This window comes from Zootoca vivipara, chromosome 1, assembly GCF_965207765.1.
Source record: "Zootoca vivipara chromosome 1, rZooViv2.hap1.1, whole genome shotgun sequence".
NCBI classification, from domain to species: Eukaryota; Metazoa; Chordata; class Lepidosauria; order Squamata; family Lacertidae; genus Zootoca; species Zootoca vivipara.
This window is the reverse complement of record NC_142582.1, coordinates 61,018,957-61,044,784: the sequence shown is the minus strand read 5'-3', so window position 1 is coordinate 61,044,784 and position 25,828 is coordinate 61,018,957. Positions and strand designations below refer to the sequence as shown.

General features: G+C 44.6%; 1 protein-coding gene across 2 annotated transcripts in view; it reads left to right on the top strand.

Moving 5' to 3' along the window:
• Positions 1–25,828, top strand: part of DUSP8 (dual specificity phosphatase 8) — a 73,854-nt gene that overhangs the window by 30,535 nt on the left and 17,491 nt on the right. The window contains exon 3 of one of the 2 annotated variants that reach the window (XM_060276325.2): positions 3,478–3,616. In XM_060276325.2, the coding sequence (XP_060132308.1) occupies positions 3,478–3,616 (139 nt within the window). Of the gene's footprint in view, positions 1–3,477; positions 3,617–22,423; positions 22,792–25,828 lie in introns of those variants that run through there. The other variant, XM_060276335.2, reaches the window with a different exon arrangement.

The window sequence follows — 25,828 nt, the reverse complement described above, 5'->3', positions numbered from 1 at the left end:
GATTAGTGTGGCATAAAAATGGTCAGCCATAAGGGCTCCATAGGCTGCATCCAACTGAGTTAAAACAGACCTAGTGATATTAACGGATCTAATATAGCCATGTCCATTCATTTAGTGGGCCTACTCATGAAACATAGAATCATAGAATGGTAGAGTTGGAAGGGAATGAAATTAGAAGGGCAGCAGGACTCTCACAAAAGTGGTCTCATATAGGGATGGGTGGCATGGTTCCCATGGCAATTGCACACCTGGCGTGTGCTGCATGGCTGGACTCTTTCTGCCATCTGGGCTAGTGGTAGTCTGCATGGGCACTGACATGCCAGACACTTGAAAAATCATGCACAGAAGCAGCATTAGCTTCTATCCACAGATAGGTTTTCTTATTTTCATGCATCTAATTAACTAGGCTAGTGCATTTGATTTAAAAAATGCAAAGGAATTTGAAGGTAAAAAGGAAGTGAAAGGAGATTTGGAGTTATTAGCATTACAGCAAGCCCTAAAAGCTGCAGTCAGAAGTCTCTCCCATCCTGACCCAGAGATGCCAGAAATGGAGCCTGGAAACTTCTGCAAGTAAACTAGATGCTCTAACACTGAGCCATGACTCTTCTTCATATTGTGCCTGTATGCCTCCCCCCCCCCCCCCGCAACCTTTTTTGCTAATAGCAGCTCTGGAAGGGGTTAGGACAGTTCTGCGGTTTTATAAAAAGAAATTTACTGCTGCAATCACTGATCGGCTTCATGTCTATTTGAGTGCATAGGCTTGTGCCAGAGATTTAGTAACTCCCTCTCCTCAGGGCCTGAGTTAGGAATCTGAAACAAAGAATTACAGGTATTGGAGTTCTCAGGAAACTACAATTCCCAGCATTCCTTGGTCTGATACACTGAACAGCGGGACGGCAGCATATGAAAGCAAACTTGATTTTAAGTGTCTTTCAAAGCTGACCAAACACATACTACGAGACTATCTGGAATGTAATGGAAAGAGCTGTTTAGTCCTTTCCCCCATTTGGCTAGCGCCCTCTCTCTTTCTATCCATCTCTCTCTCTCTCTGGCTTCACCACAGCTGCTGCTCTCTGACAGCAGAATGATAGATGTGCTTTGCGCCAGAGGGCGGAAGGCCGCCAGCTCAGAAGGCCGGCGTATGCCACCCATCAGCCTATTCAGTGGATGCACTGAGCCGTGGCACTGTGAGGATTTTATCGGCCTTTAATGCATTAACCTTTCATTAGGCACAGCAGCCCCTGACTGTGCCTCGCACTCTCCGCCTCTGCTCCTGCCATGGCCTAGGTACTCCACGGAGGCTTGTCATCGGAGGGAAACCCCTTTTGTCCCTACTCAGGGATCAAGTAATACATTCTCGCAAACCTGGTGAACCTCATGCCTTCTTTCCTGCACATGTGCAAAGTTCCAGGCTCTGGTCTGCTTACTTGTGCTAGTGTAAAGAAAATCATTTACCTTCCTCACCGCAGCTCCCTCAACCTGAAACGAGATGAGTGCCACACCCCATAGACGCCTTTGAATGGACTTAATCATCCAGTGGTCCTTCACCTTTTTTTAAAAAATAAACTTTATCTTAGAGAAAATTGTGCTAGAGAAATCGTCCTCCGACCTTCTTCTCAGGTCTAATCTGCATGCCCCACCCCCACCCCACGTGGCATTTTGTGCCATGGAGAGATCCTGTTAGAAACCGAGAGAATGCAACTGATTGCAGGCCAGATGGCAAAGAACAGCTTATTCTGATTCTGGGAATGTGAGTAGATATGTTTCCTGCAGCCTTTGCTAACCTAGTGCCCTCCAGATGTTTTGCACTGTGACTCCCAGCCAGCATGGTCATTGGGAGTTGCAGGCAAAACACCTGGAGGGCACTGGGTTGGCAAAGGCTGCCTTAGGACGTGTGTGCTTTCTGTCCTTGTTCTGAAAGGGGGCTTAGCTTAGTTGATGAAGGCTGAAGTCTAACGCTAGCCCCCTTTTAAGGGCACCCACAAACACATGATTTCCCCTCCTTCCTGACAACTCCCACCGAACTCATCAGAAATGATACCACTGCTATTGGGGTGGATGGTTGGGAAGACTGTGGTACAGGATAGACGTATGAAAATGTGGGATGAAGAGAAAGAGTACGCATTTCTACTCTGGTTGTCCAGCTTTAATTTTGGTGGGTGGGTGGAGTTAGCATAGTGGCTTTGACCCCCCCCCCCCAAAAAAACCAACCCACTGTAGAGTGGAAGCCTCTGTTCATGCTTTGTCTGAAAAATATGTAAGGGGACTTTGCACGTCTGCTTTGCAGAGAGAGAAGTGTGAGCTCCACATAGATCTATAATTACTGTATCTCCCCACAGATGCAGTGTGCAGATTCCCACTTCACACCTTCATAGGAAGTGTGAAAGAAAGCATGGGTCATTTGTACTTCATCTGCTCCTGCTTATTGCTAACATCTGTAGTAGTCCTCAGTCTTGTGGTAGCGGTTGTGTTCTTCATAGCGCATGTATCCCTGCCCATAATTAGTTCCCTGTCCTCGTCTATCAAATGGCTCCTATTCCTTTAAAAAAAACAAAACCCAACAACCTCTGCTTTTTCTTCCTTCCCTGAAATTTCCTCCAGAGCACATATATGACACCACTTCTCCAGATCTCTCCTCTTCTTCTGTGAAGCTGCTGGCTTAGCCCAGCTTCCTCCAACCTCCAACATACTCATTAGCCATTAGTCCTTGTCTCATTTGGAAACTAAGCCTTGGTGCAATGTAACTGAAATGAATGCATATTCTTCTGCTGTGAGCTGCCTCCATTTTCTTACCCTCCCTTTTTGCCACCTCTGTTGTCAAATTTTGGGTTATAAGCTTCAGAGCAGGGATCTGACTTTCATTTTGCAAAGCGGCGCACACTTTTTAGTGTTGCTTTGTAAATAATCACTGAATGCATGGGATGCTAATAGCACAGAGACAGGGGTGGTTGATGACAAATTGGCTGAGTTAGTATTGCTGCTATAAACATCCATTAACGTTTGTGTCATTGAATGCTATTTGTTCTGCGAGGGTCCTGAGAGGACCTCTTCTCCCTCCCCTGGCCTCCACAAACTTTAGATAACTGAGCACTGCACTGTACCGTACAGTTCCTGAATACAATTTGTGCATTTTTGGAGTTTTGTTCCCTGCTCTGTTCTGGCATGGCTTGACCACAGTTTGCTAGCATAGGTGGATAACAAGAGTTTCTGTATTTTACATATGAAAGAGTAATAAATTCTGTCAACACTTTCTGCAACCACCACCAACAGCTATCTCACACGAGTCCTGCTCTCTCCTGCTTTCCTTCAAAGCATTTATAAATGAGAGATCACATGAAGGAGTGGGGCAAACCATTGTCCCCCTGGGTGGGGACAGTGAAGAGATCCACTCAGTTTTCTTTGTTTTGAAAGCTGTAGCAATTTAACATTTATGGATTATGGAATAACGTTTGTATTCTTGTGGCACTTCTCTTGCAGGTAGAAGCAGAAGAGCACCAAGATGTGGTGGTCTATGACCAGAGCACACGGGATGCCAATGGACTGGCGTCTGACAGTTTCCTCTCCATCCTCCTAGGCAAGCTGGACAGCTGCTTCCACAATGTTTCCATCCTCACAGGTAGGAATTTGTGACAGTCATAGTGAAAGGCCAAGGTTTTGCCTGTTAAGTGTATGGGGAAGAAGCATTTCAAAGGACAAAAGGTGGCGGTAGAAAGCCACAGACTACTCTGCCTTGCCATTTAGTGTTCTTTTCATGTGATTTACGTTGGACACAAGCCCCAGATGTGATGTTTGCTGTAACTAATAGGTCTGCATCGGTGGACCAATAGTGGGAACTTTACCAAGGGGTTGGATGATGTGTCATGGCATCAAGATGGATGCTAGAGTGTGAGAGAGGAATCAATGGGAAGCCTTTATTGCAATACCTTTCTAAGTCTTGATTACCTTGTGGCCTGAATAGCAACCTGTATTCCTGAAAGTGCTTTACTGCAGCCACGTCACAGTTTTTTTTTTTGTAAGTCCTCCTCTTTGATTATTATTGTTTGAACGGTAACATCTGAAGTGGAATGTGCATGCTGATATGAATTTTTAAAGAAAAATTATGTTTTTTAAAATGTTAGGCATAGTGAAAGTTGCAGAGGTGATATGCCACTGCCTGGGTGGGGAGCTTGTGACCCTCTAAATATTGTTAGACTATAAATCCCACCATTGGCCAGGCTGGCTGAGGCCTTAAACAGCTGAGGACGGCAATACCTCAAGGACTGCCTCTTTCTACATGAACCTACCTGGACCCTGGAATCCTACCTGGATCATCTTCTGAGGCCCTCCTTTGTGTGCCCCCTCCTTGAGAGGTTCAGAGGGTGGCAACACGAGAATGGGCCTTCTCTGCAGTGGCTCCCCGTGTGTGGAATGTTCTTTCCAGGGAAGTTCGCCTGGAACCTTCATTATACACCTTTAGGTGCTAGGCAAAAATGTTCCTTTTTAACCAGGCCTTTGGTTGATTCAATTTACAGCCTATGCCCTTTTAAAATGTGTTTTTTTGGGGGGGGCTCTCTTGGGTTATTTTTATTTTTATTAGGTATTTTGTGGTTTTATATCTTGATTTTATTCTGTGAAGCGCCCTGAAACCCCTGGGTATAGGCTGGCATATAAATTCAACTAATAGTAGTAGTAGTAGTAGTAGTAGTAGTAATAATAATAATAATAATAATAATAATAATAATAATAATAATAATGGGTGTTAGTCCAACAACATCTGCAGGACCACAGTCTTCCCACTCCTATGCTACTAGATACCTTGACTGCCTTGAGCAGGGATTCAACTAGGTTTCAAGAACTTGCAGACCCATGGAAGGGCTTTTTAAGTGACCATCACGCCTAATGCCTGATGCGGGTGCCTGATGATGCTTAAAGCAGGCATCCCCAAACTGTGGCCCTCCAGATGTTTTGGCCTACAACTCCCATGATCCCTAGCTAACAGGACCAGTGGTCAGGGATGATGGGAATTGTAGTCCAAAACATCTAGAGGGCTGAAGTTTGGGGATGCCTGGCTTAAAGTATCATATAGAGAAATAGACCGTGTTCCTACAAAACTCAAGCACTCATATGATTGCACCTTCTAGGGTTTCTTTGCCATATACCTTTCTTCCCAAGTTTTAGTTGCCTTGCTTAACTCTGTTAAGCTATTGTGTGTGAACAAGATTCATGGCCTTCTCTTTTGCCCTCTTATATTGGACAGGAATTGATGTTAAATATGAATATGTGTTGTGGACCCAGTTAGGGACTCTAAGGATACAGTTTGTTCCAAATCTTAAGATTATCTTACAATTTTTATTCAGTTGCTAATTGTTATGACCCTTTGGGGTTTTGTAAGACAGGAGTGCCTGGCGTGCTCTAGTCCATGGGGTCACAAAAAGTCGGACACTAGCAAACGACTAAACAACAACAAATCTGTTCCTCTACTTAGAGATGCAACATATCAGGGAATATAAAAGCCTGGGGAGAAAAATGTTTTTGAAGGTGAGGGGATTGGAAATTGAGGGAGGGGAATGGAAACTGAGGGGAAAAGAATGGAAATATACAGAATTTTTATCCAACCAAGCTTAAGTTATGAACATGAAATCCATTATGTATGTTTAGGTAGCAGGGGAAAGTGTGGTGTTTGGCATATTTATGAAATGTGAAAGTATAAGTTCTTAGTTTTAATTCAAGCAATAGTTTAAAATATTCTACTGCTGTGAGCTTTTACACCCTAATGTGCCTGAGGAATTGTCTGCCACAAAATGTTGCAATGGCCGCGATGTCAATAGCTTTACAGGGGTATAAGTCAAAGGCATAGAGAGTGTATAGGCCCATCAATGGCTAGTAGTCATGGTGGCTAGATAGAACCTCACATGTTCAGTTGTTGCGCACCTTTGAATATTGGGGAACACCATTGGAAGAGAAGGCTGCCTGATTTTGGCCATGGACTGGTTGAATAAATTGTTCTGAAGGAAGCAGGAGTAACTATAGACACATATTCTACTGTCCTGTGCCATTGACCATGGGGGAGTTCTGTATGTTGTGCTGGGGGTGGGCAGGAGAAGGATTGCTGCATAGATGCTATGTTCCCCCAATGTCAGTTTCTACAAATCCCGTTTTGCCCAGTAGAGGGGAGTGTTGCACATCTGGAGGAATAAGCCTGAGCTCCGAGCGAGCCCAGGCTTACTGAACAGGAGTGCATTGTCATGCCACTGCAAAGCTTTCTTCTTTCTGTGCCTTTCCCTCTTACCTGTGCCATAACTGCTGGTATGGATCCTGCATCTTGGCTCTTGTTTGGCGTCATTTCCATGAAACTAGTAACCAACAGATTTTGTAGAAGTGGACAATCAGAGTAGAAAAGTAGGTAGGATTTCAGGGAGTCAACAAATCTTCCCCGCTAACCTTGTTAGTATTTACAGAGTGAATGAATGAGCAGGGCTCTTTTCCAGAACACTTAAAAAAAATAATCAATGGATTCATTCGGAAAGAGGAAAAGGAGGGTGGTGGTGGGGGGTTCATTGCAATGAATCAGGGTCCCTGAGGGACTCTTATCCCAAACCACAGCCCATATGGTAAAGTGGCTAAGTAAGCATGATATTCTAATTATAGCTTTCTGCGGAGTGCATACAGTTACAGTGCTAACGAGCTCCAAAGGAAAGGCGTGTGAATGAATGAAATCTTCCAAGTGGACAAAGAAAGGAAAAGGCAGATGAAGATTAAACCCGCTTATTCATTCCATAATTCTGGGAGCCAGATCTGCTGCTTATATTGTTACCTAGCACTCTGGGCCAAGTGACACATGGCATTTACTCCATCTCTCTCTCTCTCTCTCTCTCTCTCTCTCTCTCTCTCTCTCTCTCTCTCTCTCTCTCTCTCTCTCTCTCTCCCCCTCTCTCCCCCTCTCTCTCCCTCTCTCTCTCTCCCTCTCTCTCCCTCTCTCTCCCTCTCTCTCTCTCTCTCTCACACACACACACCACAATATGGGTTCAGATCCTAGCATAGGAGTTAGGGAGCTTTAACACACACACCCTCATGCAGTGGTCCGCTTCCAGGGGAGCTTCCAATATCAATAATAAAATTTTCATCCCCCCTGTGCAAATCGCAGAAGAAAAACTTGTGATACTCAGCATGCCTTTGAAAATAACAGGCAAAACATCTGTTCCCCCCCAAAAAATAACACAGATAAGGAAATCAAGCAATCAGCACCCTCCTAAACAGGAAACACCCACAGCAACTATCCAAAGAGGCCCCCAATCTCAGTTTTAAAATCATAAAAAATTGGGAGGGGCAGGGAACCCTGGCAGATGCCAAAGGGGCTGTCTGAGATTGCCACATGCCTCGATACCCAGGGTGTCACAAAAGACACCCCCGTACTAATGTCCTTTCTCTGTTCAGCTAACTTTTTCCACATTTATGTCTGGCATTAAAGTCAAGCAAATTAGTTACAATATAGCATGTGAAATGTTTCTGTTTTAGCCCTTGCATTATAATGTGTACTGCCACCGTAGATTGAACCAGAGCTGCTGTTGGTATAGCTTTGTTTACAACTCTGCCAAACTTGTCCAACCAGAAACGTCACTCGCAGTACCAGATTTGTGCCATGATGGTTGTTTTTTGTGTGGAATGTTGCATTTATCTGGATGCCTTGAATGTATAACTGCTTTGAGCAGCGTACACATTTTATGTAAATAATATTAATTAATAATAGTAATGATGAATATGATGTCACAGGTGTGGAGAGGGGATAGAATTTCTTTAGATATGAGATCACAGGAACAAGCATGTGATGCAAGGAGAATCTCTTGAAAGCAACGTGAATAAAAATCTCAGAAATACAGTCAGGGTGTCTTCACTGCAGGATTTTAGTCCACTCCTAAGCATATACTGGATCCCTGGAGAATAGCTCTTACTATGAGCTTGCTGTATGCTATTGACAAGTTGAATAATCTTTTCTCCAACACCTATAAAATGGAGAATGCAAATGTCAGTGTCTTATCTGTGGATGCCGGAGTCCTTCTGGACAGAGACTGTTGCTCAGCAACAAACAACATTTGGCATAGCAGAGCTCTGGTGTTATATTGGCTAAAGATGCTTACTCTCGCTACAGTTTATAGCCATAAAATAATCGCTAGCTTAGGAAGATAGTATCTGTAATGATGGCTTTAGAGTCTGTTGCCCATGCCCTGCACTGCTTTAGGTTTGATTGTTGCAGAACACAAGCAGTGGGGAGAGGAGGAAGGTGGTGATTCAGCCAAGTGTATTTGCTGTGCTCTGAACAATTTTCACATGACAGCAATTCCCCATGGAAGGAGAACGGATGTAGGCAAGGCGGGACTTGCGGGCGGCAGACCGTGTGCCACGGTTGCAAGGTCACTGTGGTATAAATCAAGGACAAGCAGCCCCTGCACAAATTAAATAATTCTGGGTCTTCTGTGAGCTTGTTTAAGGTGTGGGGCTGTGCCAAGCACATCCAGAGTATTTGTAATTTACCTTGAACTCCCAGAAATCCCTTTTGCTTTCCTGGGGGTAGAGTCTGTAAAACAGTTCACTGGCCATACATTTCAGTACTGATCTCCTAGGCACAACTGCAAATAAAGAGCAGCCTTTTTACCCTGGAGTCTTGCTGCCCAAGATGTAGCTGTTTATTTCCAATCAGTATGTGAACTTCAGCCTCTCTCGTGTCCCTGCAGTCCCTGACCATGTTTGCCTTTCCTCTCTGCCCATTCTCACTGCCAGTATGTATAGGAACACAGGAAGCTGCCTTATATAGTGTCTGTCCATTCAGTTTTGTCTACACTGACCGACCAAACCATGGCTTAGCACAAACACATGGGATCCTGAAGACTGTAGCCGGAACTCTCTTCCCCCAGCCTCCCGGTACCGTTTGACTTAGTTTGTTGTCCGTACCACAAGCTGTAACCCAGGTTTGTTCTTGGGTTTGCATCTTGTGGTTTGTCTGGATGAGACAAACTGAGCCCAGATTTAGATGACACACTAGCCCAAATCATGAGGGGGGGGAGTGCAGTGGCCAGGATCTTTCTGGGAGCTTGTGGGTTCACTGTAAGCCATGGTTTGGCTTAGTTTAATGTGCAAACCAACTCGCTATCACAGTCTCCCTGTAGGTGTGGACAGGCAGGAGGCCTGCAGGATCATTTAATTTTTACTCAATGCCTGAGGTCCTCCAACCAGAGCAAGCTGCAAAATAGTGGCTCAAGGGAATAGACAGATGCAAAATGATGGCTTGGGGGCAAAGCCAGTTACTTGCGTATAAAATTAGCTTACCTACATCTGAGTTATTACTGAGACAGGATTCTAACAACCCAGTTTAACAGCAGAAGAAAGGCAGTTTTCACTGTTAAACATTTGAGAGTCAGACACCTTTGACAATCTAACTGAGAATATGCCAAGAGATCCTGATCTACTTCCATTCGCCTGACCCCAGGGTAAGAGATTGGATGTTGGGCTTGGATTTGGGATTAACAGGTTCAAATCCCCCATTAAGATCAATGTCTAGTCAAGCACACGGCAGAATTATGAGGATAAAATGAGCTGCCTTGAGCTCCTTAGAGGACAAACATGATTTAAAAAAAAACCCTCATTTTTAACTAAAAAATCAGTATAAGTGTCTTGTAAATGTTCTCTCAGTGTTCTCCAATACAATCCTTTGTGTATTTAGCAGAACTTTTGCCATTGAAGAAAAAGTGGCTTATCAGACTCCATATACGTTTCTGTTTTACATTCATATATCCTAACTCGCACATATACTCGGTTTCTCAGCCGGGTGCATGCACACACACCCCATTCCATCCCATTCAGGGAGGGGAGTGAGCCCGTTCCCAGAAGTTGCTGGTAATTTCCTTCCTGAGGTTTTGGCAAAGATTCTTATGTGTGTTTTTGCTGTGGCGTCATGAAGTGCATGCCCTGGAGCCCGCCAATTCACTAATGTCAAACACAGACCACTAATGTGCTGGGTGGAGGAGAGGAACTGAAATGTAGAACACTGGGTCACGGCTGCTGAGTTTTATGTGGAAAGCATGACTCAAAATAAGAAAAAGGCTGCTGAAAACTTAAAAGAGGAAGGCAGAGCAGATTTCTAACATGCGCGCGCACACACACAAAATTTCCTCTTTGGTCTAATATTCAGGCTATTAATTTAGACTAAATGGTTCAATGCCTGGGTGGTCTGAAGCCTACTTTGGTGTCAATTTCCAAAGGTATACCTGCACAAACATGCAGACATCTATTTTAAGATATATAACATTGTAACATACATCCATGACTACCAGAAAAGGTTCTTCACATTTGTTTCTTTATAGAAGCTTTCCTATGCAAATGTATTGTTCTTCTGTGGTCCTGTTTTCTAACATTTTATGTTTCAAGAGTGTGAGCATGTCTTATGTTGAGAAGTGGCTATAAGGGGAATATTTCATGGATTCTGTTGAAACTGTAATGGATTCATTTATTAAAATTTCAATTGAACAGCTATTATATGCTACAATTGGCATACATAGTGGTAATCCATAACCTCCTCCAGGTGTTTTCCCCTTATGTAATCAAGGTTCCAGATGAGAGGGAGAGCCGACATGCATTTGGCAGGCTTGCTGGTTGCAACCATTTTCCTGGTGAATGGGTGTTGTCCCAGTGCAAGGATGTGTGGTCTGTTAGGGTGGCCCTTTTCTCCCTCTCAAGTAATTGAATCACACGAGCAGGAATACAGGAAGGGAGCTTATTTCTCTGGTATGAGAAATGTGGGAGGATTATAGCAACCTTCACAATGAGGGAAGTAACATCCAGTACCTGCACTTACTTGACTTACACCCAAGTAATCATGCATAGGATTGTTCTGAGAGCACCCACAAATAAGTCCTACCAAACTCAGTTGGGCGTATAGGAAACATGATTAGTATTAGACAGCTAGTCTGCCAGGTAGTACCAATAATGTCAATATAGTGTAGTCATGAGTACATCAGTAATTGAACCAAGATAAAAATAATAATAATCTCAGAACTGTAACTCCAGATTTTTTAGTACTCTGGTATGAGTGCCCCCATGATGAATGCATGTGGAGACAATTGGATATGAAGGCAGCATGCATGCATTCTTCAGGTGTGCTGTTTCCATACATGTCAAGAGAGACCTGGTTTGTGCCTGACCATTGCTCACCTATATTTTAAATTCAGGTAGGTAGCCATGTTGGTCTAAAGAGGGCCATTGCTTGCATTGATGGGTGCTTCCTTCATACTGGATGGGCTGTACCTGTGCTTGGTACTTTCACTGAGCAGTCATATCTCAGTAGAAAAAGGAGGAGGAGGCCTTCAAGAATCTTTGTGCTAGCATTTCTTCTAGGGCACAAAAAAATGAAAGAAAGCCAAAGAAAGCCAAAATTGTGTTTTTAAAATCTTCTAGGTAACTTTTTATTATTACTTAAAAATCTCGTTAATCACATGCAAATGTGACTATGTTTCCATGGGCAAGAAGTAATATCCAAAGCCCAGATGGTTAAGCCCATAGATAAAGATCTGTTTCAGATAGACTAGTCTTCATACCTATATAGAAAACCAGCAGAAAGGCTGCTGGTAAGCAGCAGTATCCTCTTTTACCCTTGATATCTTGTGGTAAGGATACAAAGCACTCCCACTGGCCTCAGAAACCCCATTTGGAATTTCCCTGCCGCTGACAGCCATTAAAATCTATTGGTTTATGCAACCGGGTGAGCTTTCTGCAGTGAGAATTCCCCACTTGTAGCAAGAGTTCAATCGCTGCTACAGCTCCGCAGTCAGCAGGGCTAGGACTCCAGGCTGTCTTACCCTCGATGGTGTTGGTGCTTGCTGTGATGCCTTGGGCACACACACCTGCTGTATGGCTCTGCTTTGCTGTCTTTCATAATGCTTTTATCATACCTCATACCTCTGCATGTAGCAACTTGGTGCCAATGTTACCTGCAAGGAATACAGCAGCTCATAGTGCCAGAGGATTGACATGGGGTAGAAGGGATTCCTCCTGCAGCCCCAGCACTCAGCAAGCAGGGGGAGGTGGGAGGATGGGAGATGGGGAGGGGGAGGAGATTAAAGTTTGCTAGTTGTTCTTCTTCATTTCTCAGGCAGGAGGTAGGTTGCCAATACTGCTTTACAAGTACTTTGCAGGAGGAGCAAGCCTGTTGATTTAGATGGATTTCCTGACGTCATAAGAAGCGGAGAAAAAGTGAATGGAGCCAACATTTTTTCTGCATTACGTACCCCCCTCTCCCTCCCAGCGCTGCTATTCCTGCAGGAGCCTGACTGTTCTTTAACCTCTGCTGATTCCAGAGCAACATCTGCAGCCCCTCCCTCAACACCTCTGCGCTTTTATTATAATTGGCTTATCAAGCATGTTGCCTGAAAGTCCTCTTAAGTTCATGCTGTCAGCAAGGATGGTGTTGGGCTGGAGGAGGCAAGGGAGTCCTCACCAGCCTCTTTCCCCTTTTATGTTTGCTTACAGGAGTGGTGAAGAGTTGGCATGTGCAGGACCCAAGTGCGGACACCGCAGCTGCCTTTGGTCCTTCTGTGCAGCTCGGCAGGGGCCATCGACTCCGCTCTGGAGAGAGGACCAGGCGTGCATTGTTTGATTGCTAATAGGAATGGGAGAGACAGATTTCCTGGGGAGGGTGGGGCAGAGCTAGTCAAGAATAGGATTGTGCTTCAGCATCGGTGGCACAAATCACAACTTACGTCACTGGTGCTTGAAACAGTTTATGGAATTGGTTATTTAAAGTCTGAGTCAAGTAGCTCTTTTGAGATAGTTGGCAGCAGAGTTTTCCCTTGCTTCCTCCTCTAACAAAAAATGGGTGCTGTGAGCCAGGGTGCACTGTGATGAGGGCCAGTACCATGGGTATAGCCAGGATTTTTTTGGGGGGGACAGAACCTCAGATTTGTATTGTTTTGAATTGATTTAGGGGGGGCAGCTGCCCCCCTGCTCCCCCTTGGCTACGCCCATGGCCAGCACACTTACATAGCCATGCTAGTAGAACCATTAGCCTTATCATGTCACGCTAGCTTGAAAGATGCTCCAAATAGCGTGTGTACCCCTGGCTCTGTTAGTACCTGACACCAATGATAAATGAAACTAACAACACATGTATCTCTGTAGGACTTGTACTTCTTTACAGTTGGTCAGTGCTAAGTCAGATGTATTCGCCTCAGGTGGAGGCCCAGAAGGCCTGTTATTTAAAACAAACATTTAAAACAAAAACAAACAAGCATTTCCAACTAGAGGTCTCTTTCTGTGTTATCCTGAAGCAAGCAAACCAAATCCTGAACTTTGCCCTGAATATACAAGACAAGGTTGTGGGTGCTGAATCTGTCTGATGCTAGCAGAGGGGAAATTGGCTTGGTGGAGACCAAAAGACTTGCTGAAAGTATGACTCTACTCCCAGTTTCCCATAGCTCTGAAGTAGCTCTTGCTTGAAAATTAGGGAGCATAAGGTGGTGGTAGCCTACTTAGGACTAAAATGTACAAATCCTGGCTGGTTCTGCATCACAGGACTGTTGGGGTGGTTCTGACGGTTGGCTTTTCAAGTGCAGCATCCCTTGTGCTTTCATAGGTGCAGCCTGGGAGTGTGGAATAGCCACATCTTTCTCATTGGAGGGCACACTGCAGGCACACGAGGAGTAACCTAGGGCAATTCATGTGAGAAGCCTAAGGCAATTCACGAGAGAAGTGGATGTGTGCACAGCCTAGAAAAATAAAACAGTTAACACTAAGGGTTGCATGGAATTAGACTTTGAAGTAAAATAAAATAGAGGGCTAAATTCAGCCTGCATTTGAGCGCAGGATGAATAGTAGCAGTTCAGAACAGTTCAAGACATAGGTTATAGAGAATTCAATATTTTGCAACTGAATGAGCTACTTCTGAAGCTCTGACTGAGTCCCCACACACCCACACTCTTGGGCACCAAGCAGTGCTAGAGCCTTTTGTACCTTTTCTCAAGCCAGTAGCTTTTCATCTGACCCTGGTGTACATGTGAACTCATCAGCCATCTTCTTCCCCACTCTAGAGCTTGTACCAGTACTGTAAAGAATGTTTAGATTTTTCCATCCCTCTTTTTTTCCAAATTTAGAGCACCCATTTAACACTCATGATTTGGAAAGAATGTGGCATGGCAATAATTGATGAGTGATCTCTCCATCCCCCAGCTCTTCAGCAAACACATTGCCTTTGACAGGTCTGGCCATACTCCCAGACCACTTGCAAACCTGCAGTGCTATGGAGAGCCTGTGTCTTTCAGAGGCAGATCATACATGCCTATTTCTCCTCCACTCCTATTTCCCTAAACTCAGTAGATCCGTTTATTTTCTTTACCTCCTGTGGGATATATATATCAGGAAGGGTTGAAAGCACATTAGCAGCTGTGAAGAAATACTTCTATATTCACCTGACAAGTCAGGAGCCAATATTTGGGTCGGCCCATTTAATTCCCCCCCCCATTTGTTTATGTGGGGTTGTTTAATGGTGCCTGGTAAATGAAGCAAAACAGGGCCCCAATATTTGCAAGTATGTGCAAAGGAAATGGTCAAGCCAGTAGCATAGAAGTATATAGTTTATTTGAACTTCCTAAATGGGCCTATAGATGTCCTTCTCTGGAGTCTATTAAAAAAGGTAAGTATCATAGCGGTAAGAAGTAAAAGGTTAGTAATGGGTTAGAAATTGGCTAAGCACTAAAAAGTAAAACAGAAGAGAAGGGTCAGATCCTTAGAGCAGAAAGTTATCAGTTAATCAGGCCTGTAATTCTGATACAGCTTTCAAAAGATGTACTAATTGTTGATCACATGGCAGCACATTAAGGTAACAAAACATCTTTCCACTGCATCAAACTATACTGTTTTTGAGATGTTATTTAAAAAGAAACAAACAAAAACAGCTTTTTCAAAACCGTTCACTTTTCAGATACTTGGAAAGTTATTTTTTTTAAAAAAGTTTAGCACTGTGAAACGGTCCATTGCTGCTGTATACATGATAACTGAACATCTAAGCTTTTATCTTACCTTGGGCCAGCAATAAGTAGAATGTGACAGTGAAAGAGGTATAGACAAGGTTTTGGTATTTTTTTAACTGCAACTTTTTAATTAAATCTTAGTAAAGCTGTCAACACAAACTTGATAAACTGTTATTTCAACTGGCAGAGTCATTGTGTTGACTTGAGATGTTGGTGTTACTTTTTCATGCACTGCTTAATTGGCTAACTTGTATGTCCAGCTTTTGATCTTCCTTGCAGCCATGCTGCTTCAGGGCAGTGATACATGTTGTGTATCAGTCTTAATGGACAAGATACTTTCAAGGCAAGTGCAGGCTATGATTGAGGAGGTGGCACTCAGTACCCCATTAATGCTGGAGAGCATTGTGTTGCAAGTCCAAATATGGTGGCTGACTGTGCAGAAAGGGAGACTTTTGAAACTTGGCATCCTAATTTAATTCCATCTTGATTTAATATGCTGCCAATCCATGTTCTCTGCACTGAATTCCATTCTAGCTAATGTTTGGTGGCAGATTATATCATGCCTTTAGATATGGTTTGTTAAGGGATTTGGCATTTCCAGTTTGCTACGTTTTCCACAGGACAGGCCTGTAAGGAAACTACAGGAATGTGGACTGGGAGATTTTGAAAACATGTAAATACTGTACTCGGGAACCACAAGGCATTATTGGAAATTTTTACAGAAGAAAGCTTCTGGGCTTAGTTTGGATTTGTCTAATAAATCAGTTTCCAGCAAAAAATAGTGAAGCACGCTTTGCATAGTGAAATAGTGAACGTTCCCTATGACATAAGCTTTCATGAACAAGATCCCACTTCATCGAATGCATGATAATAGATATAAGTTCAGGGGTTTGTCAGATATGACCATTAAGGTATCAGTTTAGTTTTCTAAAGGAATTATCTTTTCTGTATCCATTTTTCACACTTACGTTAACTCTCAGGACAGGAGTGGTTCATCATTGACATGACTGCTTACTGTACTGAGATAGAAACATTAGTTTGTGCATAAATGCTGGGGAAGAGAATGGGGATATGTTCTTGGGTTGGCCCAGAAGCTGAGGTTGCAGCTGCTGTCTGCTTAGGCAGCAGCCTCCTTAAAAGCTTGTTAACAGCAGGTGTTAATGAAGTGCTAATGAAGCAGTTTGCCAGAAGCAAACCAAAGGCGCTCACTAGCCTCTTAATCTCAACAGGAACCTCAATGGTCCCCTAGTACAAACTGGTTTATTAGATGGAGTCAAATAACCTGTAACAGATGCAGCCTTTACTTCTGGAAAGTGGGTTAGCAACACATTGATCATTTGTAGTTGCCTAGCGACTCTCTCTCTCTCTCTCTCTCTCTCTCTCTCTCTCTCTCTCTCTCTCTCTCTCTCTCTCTCTCACACACACACACACACACACACACACACACACAGAGAGAGAGAGAGAGAGAGGCCCCAATGGAATACTGTCCGAAAGCAGGCGGTACTGATACTTGCGCAATTCTCTTTTCCAGTGAAATTCCAATAGAGATTCTTCCGAGGGATGTTCTTCAATATCACTGAGCATCCACAGAGAATCATAGTTGGTGGTGATGGCTTTCAGTTTAATACTGAAAGTTCAGGTGATTGCTTCCGCATTGGTCATGTACTGTCTTGTTGCTATGCTTTGTTTGCCCATTTTTTGTGGGGCATCTACATGATATCATGTACAAAAATCTCCCTGTTAGCCCTATTCATCTTTGTTCCCCCCCACAACCAAGTTCAGAAAATCTGATTGTCGTTTTTAGAGCTATGACATAGCAGCCCAATTTCCCCTTATGTACACAGCATATCATGCTCCTATGCTGTTCATTTGTGATGTATCTTTCTACTCGTGTGTGGGCGCCATTCAGCCAGTTATTTGGCATCTGTGATGGGGATTAATGTGGACCTACGGTAGCAGCACTAGTCACAGTGGCCTGGAGGTATGGCCTTTGGTCCATTGAAGCAGAGACAAGAAGTCTTCCAGAGGATACCCATATCTGTTCACAGTCAAACAACGGATTGCCTTGAACAAGCATGTGTAAGTGAAATGTTTCATTGCTGCACACCGCCCTGATATTACAGTATATAAACGGTGGCATATCATTACTTTTAAATAAAACTAAAGGTGAATTGGGTAGTACTAATTTTTGAGCAAAGCACAGCTGCCTGCCCAGCAACTTGGAAGAAGAACTAATTCTCAGCTCTGTGCAGAGAATTATTATTTTAGTGTTTTCCCCTGCTGCCCCCCTCTTTTAAAGTAAGCTCGGGAATATGCTGCAAGCTCAAGGCTTGGTAGCGTGGCCTTTTCAAGGCTAGACCCACAATGGTAGAACTCCCTTATGCCAAAAAAAAAAGGAGGAAGAAGGGGAAAAACCCCACCAGTCCCACTTGGCTGGCCTCCTTTTTTTTTAGAGCTATAAATGTTCTTCTCTTCTCTTCTCTTCTGGACACTCTCTCCAGTCAGTCGGTGGTTGGGAGTTGCCATTGTGACCTCCAATTTTACATGGAAATTGATATGAATTTCTTATATTTTTACATTCATAATTCCTTTATTCATTTGGATTAGAAATGCCATAATATTTTGTTATGCTTTGAGGATGCTTTGAGCATACATGTCAGTAAAAGCCAGTGGCTTCACAGAGGAAGCCTTAACCCATCAGGTATCAAAACGGCACATGAAAAGCCCCTGTCTTTGCCTGTCCTATTTAGGCCCCTGAAACACAGCTTGTAAACTACAGGTCCTGCATGCAGAATCTTGGAGCTCTGACAAAGACTGTTTTAGCTCCCAATCTGCCAACTCTGCTGTCTTCCCCCCACCCTCTATCCTCTTATGCTTCCTTAAACAACTCAGAGAGGGGTGCCTGTGTGAGCACACCCTGATCCATCCCTCCAAGGAAAGGAGGTGGATTAAGGCAGGCATTCCCAAACTTCAGCCCTCCAGATGTTTTGGACTACAATTCCCATCTTCCCCGACCACTGGTCCTGTTAGCTAGGGATAATGGGAGTTGTAGGCCAAAACATCTGGAGGGCTGCAGTTTGGGGGTGCCTGGATTAAGGTGAGATGAATCAGGAAGAGGGATGTCTTCCCTGGTTTTCTCTTCTTTCTTTTCTTTTCTTCTAGAAGCATCATACAGAAGATAAGAGAATGGTGGCTATGTTTGCTGCCAGGGGCTAGACAGGGGTCAGCAAACTTTTCCAGTAGGGGGATGGTCCACTGTCCATCATACCTTGTGGGGGGCCGGACTATATTTTGAAAAAAAGTATGAACCAACTCCTATGCCCCGTAAATAACCCAGAGATGCATCCTATATAATAAAGTGCAAGTGTCTCTGCGTCCAGTTGTCCCGTGTGTCCCTGGGTTACTGCGCATGTGGCCCAGGGACACAGGGATTGGACGAAGAGACTGCACGTGCGCACTCCCCCCCTCTGCCTCCTCCAACTGTCGCTTCCGGCCGGACACCGCCTCACTGCAGGGCACGTCAGGGAAGCGAGGGTGGAGGCCGGCAGAGGCCTCCTCCTCACAACCCTCCCTGGCCCGTGAGAGGAGCGGCGGCGGCGGCGAGGTAGGCGTTTGTGTCCCGCGTCCTTCCTGTCGGCGGCTGGGGGAGAGGAAGGAAGGAGGAGAAAGCAGCGCTTTCTCCTCCTCCGTTCCTGTCCCCTTGCCACCGACAACAAGGACAGATCCCAGGGTTCGGAGAAGCGCTGCGCAAGCGCTTCTCCGAACCCCAGGATGTTCTAGCGCCCGTTATTGAACGGGCTGAAATACACTAGTTTTAAATAAAAGCACACATTCTACTCATGTAAAAACACGCTGATTCCCGGACCGTCCGCGGGCTGGATTGAGAAGGCCCCTGGGCCTTAGTTTGCCTACCCATGGGCTAGCCTGTCCTTCACTCCTGTACAAAGTGCCCCCAGTGGAAGTGTAATCACCAGCCAGAATCTTAGATGTTTCTGAGTGCTTCATTCAGAGAGAGAGAGAGACTGAGCCAGGTCACATGACTGAGTGAATTGTATTCCAAGCCTGTTTTCTATAACATTCTGTTTAGCAATGTCATCATCAGAAGACTTGTTTTCCTGATTCTATAATTATTCTTTGGAATGCACTCCCACCCACTGTCTTCCCTCCCCCCACACCACCAAGACAGCTTTTGTAACAATTGGACCAAGAGCAAGAAACTCATTGCGTGGGGCTGCTTGGGGCAGGGGGTAGGAGAGGAGAAGCATTCAGCAAATTTCTACATACAAAAATGGCAAAAGTACTGTGCCATGTCATAATTCAGTGCTTGCAAATAGAAATGAGGTGTGTGTAAAACTAAGAGCCTGTTCCCTGTTAATATTTGTTTTCTTTTAAGAAAACTGCTTTTTTTTGTTTTTTCTGACAGAGCTACCTAAAGAAGCCATGCAATGGAAAGGTGGGAAGTTTCCATTGTTGTAGATCATGGGAATCCTGTGAACTGCAACTCCCAGCACTCTGAACCAGCATGGCCAATAGTCTGGGGTGGTGGAAGTTGTAGTCCAACAACTTCTGGAGTGCCAGAAGTTCCCCACCCCTGTTGTAGATGTTCCTTCTCACCAGCTGGAGCTTTTGATAAACCAAATGCTGAAGTACAAAGTGCTTTCAGTATTGCAGACACTTTTTGATTGCTTTCACAAGTTGTGTTGTGCCAGTCCGTGTCAATGTTGCAGGGAGCAGCGCTGCTGTAATGTTTGCACGGGCCCTGGTTGTCTGCATGCCAGGAGGACTTGCACTGCAAATGGGCAACAAAAGATGCTTATTTTTCTTAAAGTACCTGCAGGATTCACCCAAGTGCTAAAGAGAGAGCATAGGAAGTCCTGATAAGAAGCAGTGTCTACTGTCCAAGGGGCTTGCTCAGCTGCAACAAGCCAAGGAGTGAATTAAATAACATTAAAAGATAAGAAACTGAGCTCATACATCTCAGTGTAGTGGCTTCTCCGTTGATAAATGGTATATTTATGGTACCTTAGTTCTAGACCAGGTCTTTAAACACATTATCAACACTTTGCTTGATTGTTCGGAGGTGGACTTTTTTTTAATTGGAGGAATGTCTAATTAAAAATTGGAGGAAGGTTAATTTTGAGCAGTTCAACTGGAAAGAGAATACAACTGGGAAGAGAATACATACATAGTATGTTATAAAATATGACCTGATTTTTCATTAAGAAACTCCAGCCATAATGCAGAGGGGACATCGCCGCATATGGTACCCCCCCCCCTAAAAATAGATTCAGGAAGCAGTGTTCAGAAATAGAGTAAATAACAGGTTTGCTTGGGTAAACCTATTTTACCCAGTGAAAATGTTACTCAGTTTCAGGAAGCAGTTCAAAATACTAGGAAAGCAAATGCAATTGCCTTTAATGTTATGTTCTTCTACCCCAGTTTTGCTGCAGTACACTGGCATGATACATTGACTGGGGGTCAAGCGATATGTTCCGAGGGCTAACAGGAGCAGCATTCAGTGTACCGCCTCTGTTTAAACACTGCCCCTTTTCTCCAGTGTAGTTTCATTGTACTTCTCTAAACTCCAACCCACATATGATAATAATCAAACCCATATTTGTTACAATAACAAGTCTCATTAGAACACTGGTTCCAATCATGGAGTGGTGGGTGGGAGGGAGGGTTTATTTAATGCTGGTGACTTCATCTGGAGTGATGTCACTGTTAAGGAAAAACACTGAACTCCCATGAAACAGTTCAGCCTTGGATTCCTTGCCCTTGTAAACCATTGGCTTTAAAGAGACAAAGCATCCCATCCAGTACATCTAATCCTGGACGGTTTTCCATAGAACTAGGAACCATTCAGTCCATGAACAGACTTAGAAAGCATCAGGGCATAAAAGGCAATTAAAGAATACTGAGTATACGCTTGTCCAGTGCCCTTGTCACAGTAGAACAAGGCTGCCCCACTGCCTTATCAAGCTCTCCTCTGTCACCAGTGTGGAGTACCCTTACCATAGTCCACACAGGTTCAGGACTAGGAGCCAGGCCTCAATATCAGCTTCTTCCACTTCTCCCTTTATGATTGTTGCATTGGTGTCAAAAAGCATGAAATGTAAAGGAGAGCAGAGCAGAGTGCAAAGGCCATGGAAGCTGGATGCAGAAAGGGTGGCAGTCTGTGGAGCAGGAGATTTGGATAATGGATATGTTTAGGCCAACGGGTTAGGAAACTAGGAAGGTGCCGCACACTGAGTCAGGCCCATTGGTCCATCTAGCTCAGTATTGTCTACACTGACTGGCAGTGGCTCTCTGGGGTTTCAAATGACATTCCCAGTGCTACATGGAGGTGGCAAGGATTGAAACTGGGACGTTGTGCATGCAAACGGGGACTGGAGGGCCAGCAGTGGCAAGTGGCAAAGAGCTTACACGTTGGAGAGTTGAGCGTGCAGTGGGGTGCTGACACCACCAGGGTGTCTGGGGATGGAAGCAGTGCCATATTTTAAGAGGCAAAATGTGGAAAGGTGACACATTGGGATTTGAAAGCAAGAGGTTTTTTTCTGAATTAACCGCTGGCCTTACAAAACCTTCCTCACCCCCATAAAAATGGATAACTTTGTTGCCACAATTAATTTCATTTAAATTGTTCCCTAGCTGACTTGGAATGAATACCTGTGTGCATTCTGTTATATGCATTGTGTGGTTGGTGTTGGGATGAAGCAAAGTCTAGTTGAGCCCTGGTTCCAGCTTAACGAATGGGCAAATGTCGTAGTGCAGATTTGCTGTTAAAAGCAATGCTTTCATGATGGAGCAGAAGCTGGGCAATGACCAAAAATAAGGACAGCATGGGACTGCTGTCCAGAACAGTCTTTAATGAGATACATAGTTTTCTCCTAGGTGTGGAGGTGGTGGAGAGGTGAAGTTCAAAGAGTTGCAGGAAGAGGATGTAACGTCCTGCACTGCCACCCCTCATCACAGGGGAGATGCAATGGATTGTGCAGGAAACTGCCAGCTCAGACGTTAGCTGTTCAGGCTAGTACTCTGCCTACTATACCACACTTCCTCCTGCTTTCTGTTGGTGCTTTGGGACCAAGCCATAGAACGTGTATCAAATGGATGAGCAGGGCTGCACAGCCTTCTAAAGCTTCAGTTTGCTGTGCAGATATATTGACTTGCAAAAACAAAAGGCACCAGAGCTGTTTCTTTTACCCCTGCCGCCTGCCATTCACTAGGGTGGTTGGAGGAAGCAGGGGAAAGGGATGTTGTCCCTTTAAGCAGCTGAGTGAACCATATGCCAGTACCGTAGCCCTTGAGTTAAACTGCATGTCTGTGTGCTGAGTAAGGAATGCGGTTGCATGCCTGACCCGTTAGCTATGACTGCTCCTTAGTGGATCAGCACGGCTGTTGCTCATGTGCTGATCTCATTCAGCCTCATTGGAGCTGGCGCTGCACATACACAAGGAGTGGAGAGAGGGGGAGAATCGTTCTGCTGAGAAGGAGCAGGAATATTCCTGTCCTGCTCCCTCCCTCCCCTTTTTTATTTCTCCAAGAAGCTGGATCTAGGGGTGTTTCAGGCTCCCCTACTTTTTTTGGAAATAGGAGGCTCCCAGCCACCCACCTCCGGCAACTGTTGTTTTGCGAGGGCAGGAGGTAGCTCTTGGAGAGAGACGCAGCCCAGCTGCCTGGATGCCTTTGGATGTTATGATTGCTTCCTCTGAGGACCAGTTCTGGCCAGACATGCACAAAGAGCAGATGAAGCTGAAAATCAGGGTGAGACGGATGAAGGAGAGCAGGGAGATGCGAGGTTGGTTCTCTGGATTTCCCATCTCTTTTAGACGGGGGTGTGAATGGGGATGGGACTGGGATGTGCTTGGGGGGGGGGTGTCCGGGTGTGTGTGTGTGCAGGATGGAGGAATAGATTCTGTTGCCTGAACCATGTATCCTGCCTCCTGAGTGTGCCAAGTGGGGAGGGGGTTAGCAGCTGGCATCTTGCCATCACAGGATTGGGACAAGTTTAAAATTCTGATGGCAGGAGGGGGGGACAATGCGCATCATTTTTCCAGCCTTCGCAGATGCAGGACACAACAGGCAGCAATCTTAAGCACGGGCATGAAAATCTCATTTGTAAGACTTACTTCTGAGTCGACATGTTCAGAATTGGGCTGTTGGAATGTGACAGAACAATCAGAAAAGGTGCTGCTCTTTCAGTGTAGGTCTTCCCCCCCCTCTCTCCCTCCCTCCCTCCCTCCCTCTCTCTCTGCTGCAAGAAGATGGGCATTGGGTGGTGATTGCCTTGAGTCCCTCTGTGGTCCTACATGTGCAGTGCTGCAGCACTCATCTAGAAAAAAAGAGTTGCTTCCCCTTTAACAGGGTATGGATTTTTTTTTATTAAAAAAAGGATTGGGGGGGGACTTAATTTCACAATAAACTGGGATCATTAAAACTGGAATATAATTGGAAACTCAGAGGAGTGAGGCAGATTCTTCCTTATGTAACTCACCACATTCTTCAGGGCAGAAGGGTAGGGAGCTGTGGAAATTTCCTGGGGACATCTCCATGCATGAGAAAGCATCATGCATTCACTGCTACCTTCTTTAGAGGTCACTTTCTATCAAGTGGATGTGCAGATGGAAGGAGAGGGGGAATTACCTTCTAGACAGGCAAAATAAAAAAGAGGCATCGAGGGAAGGGGGGCACTATGCTGTCCCTAGCTTTGGATCTTGGGCATTTGCTTTGCTGCTCAATATGCCTGACTGCATTTCTCTACTGAGAACAACTCCTTTATTGAAAAGGCATCCATAGTGGTTTATTACTTGCAGGGCTAGCCCAAGAGGTGAGAAGAGAAATGAAAAGCAGCTTTAAAAAGTAGAATGACCTACTTTTACAAACGATGGAACCATGAAACTTTCCCACAGCCCTTGCACTCTTCGCAAAATCGGAATTCTCCTGCAGCGCTTGGAAGCCCTTTTATGTCATGAGATGCATAGCCCAGCGATTGTGTCATTAGTAATAAGTCATTTATGGAAATGACACATTTTTCTTTACTTAGAACCAGTAGAGCTGGTCCTGGTGAGGCACATTTACCAGAGGAAAATCTGGACTGGCAACTCATGAGGGCCGATCCTTTCAAGGGTGTTTTTGCCCAATGCTTTTAAAAAATAATAATAATATTGGTGTTAATGGTTGCTTTCCTATTTACGTAAGGTCTTGCACCTTGGAGAAATATAACAGTTGGCAAAGATTCAAAAAATGAAGCATGACTGACTTGAGGACAGGGAATGTAGAGTTTTCCCCCATTCTCCCTTATGGATTTTTCTTTCTGTTGTACACGCAACCCAAAACTGCCTGCCCAACAGATGTTAGTTACCTCAGTAAAAGCAAGAACCATACTTACCTCTATCCTCTGATACTAGTATAGACAATCAGAATTGGCTATATGCTGCATATGACATGCCTAAAACGTGGTTTTGTTTTTTTGTGGTGGGGGGAGCATAGAATGGGTAGTAGTGAGCATAAACGGTTTGGATCTTTGTATGGTGGTGCTCCGGTCCATGGGGTCACGAAGAGTCGGACACGACTAAACGACTAAACAACATGGTGGTGAACTAAGGTTCCTGTTCCTTTAGCTAGGAAGAATTTAGGTGTGATAGCCTTTCATCTGACAAATAATTGAGCTTCCTCACACAATGGTGGTGTCAAAATTGTCTGAATTGGGGGGAACAGAAATTGATCACCCCAGAGTTAAAGATACCTGATGGTGATGGTGATGATGCCACCAGCAAAAATGCCACCAGCCATGGTTACAAAGGCATGAAAACAGAGATTACTTGATGCAGCACAGGAAGATGGTGAGAGTCAATATAGCAGGGGGCTGTGAGGGGAACAGCTGTGAAGACCAACCCAAGCCCTTACACTGCAGTAATAGAATTCAAATAGGAACTTGATGAGGTAAGACCCTAAAGCCATTTAAAATGAGGGATCAGGGGAGGCAGTCTCCAGGGACCTAAGAGAGAGTGTCAATTCTCCCCCCCCTTTCAGAAAGCTGCTTTAACTGCCATTTTAGAAGCCAGTGTTTGGCTCCGGCGAAACAGCAAACGTTGCCCTTGCAAAAGGGGGCCAGTGAGGCTGCATTGAAAAAATGTGCTGAACATTCCATCCGCTTTGATACATACGAAAAGGGGCTTTATGTGGAATTGGCCAATGTCCAGCAATGGGTGAGATAATCGAGCTGATATAAGGAGTAGAACACCATTTGTTACTTGAGGAAGGAAGTCAGAACTGACTTTTGCTAATCCTAGAAGGGGTGGGGGTAGGGAACGCAGCCAAGTGTCCCTTCCTCGTAGTGAATTTCAGAGAATATTTTGCTGTTTCAGGTCTTGATATATCCCACCCACACTCTTCAGTTCTGACAGCTCTCCCTTACTTACCCTAATAAGAACAGAGGCCAAATTCCCATAGCAATAAAGCGTGATCTACCTCTGTCACTTGCTAGTTCTTCTGTTTCTCCATACTAAAAAATGCATACCTGTGCATGGGATTGAAGGTGTGAAGTAGCCCAGGAAGTGGTGCCACCGCTTTCCTCCTACTTATTTAGCTATGTTGAGAGAGTAACAATGCTCCAGTGTGACAGCTAAGCAGGGTTTTGTATGTGACCAAAACATATAACTCATGCTGGAGAACTCTGCTTTGTGCGGGAACAAAAGAACCAGAATCAGGGCTGTTGTCTTGCACGTAAAGGCAAGACAGCAGAGCAGACAGCAGAGCAGACCATCTAGCTGCAAAAAGGAAGTAATGGTTGTGAAAGCCAAGGAATTTTCTATGGCAGGACTGAGTAAGATTTT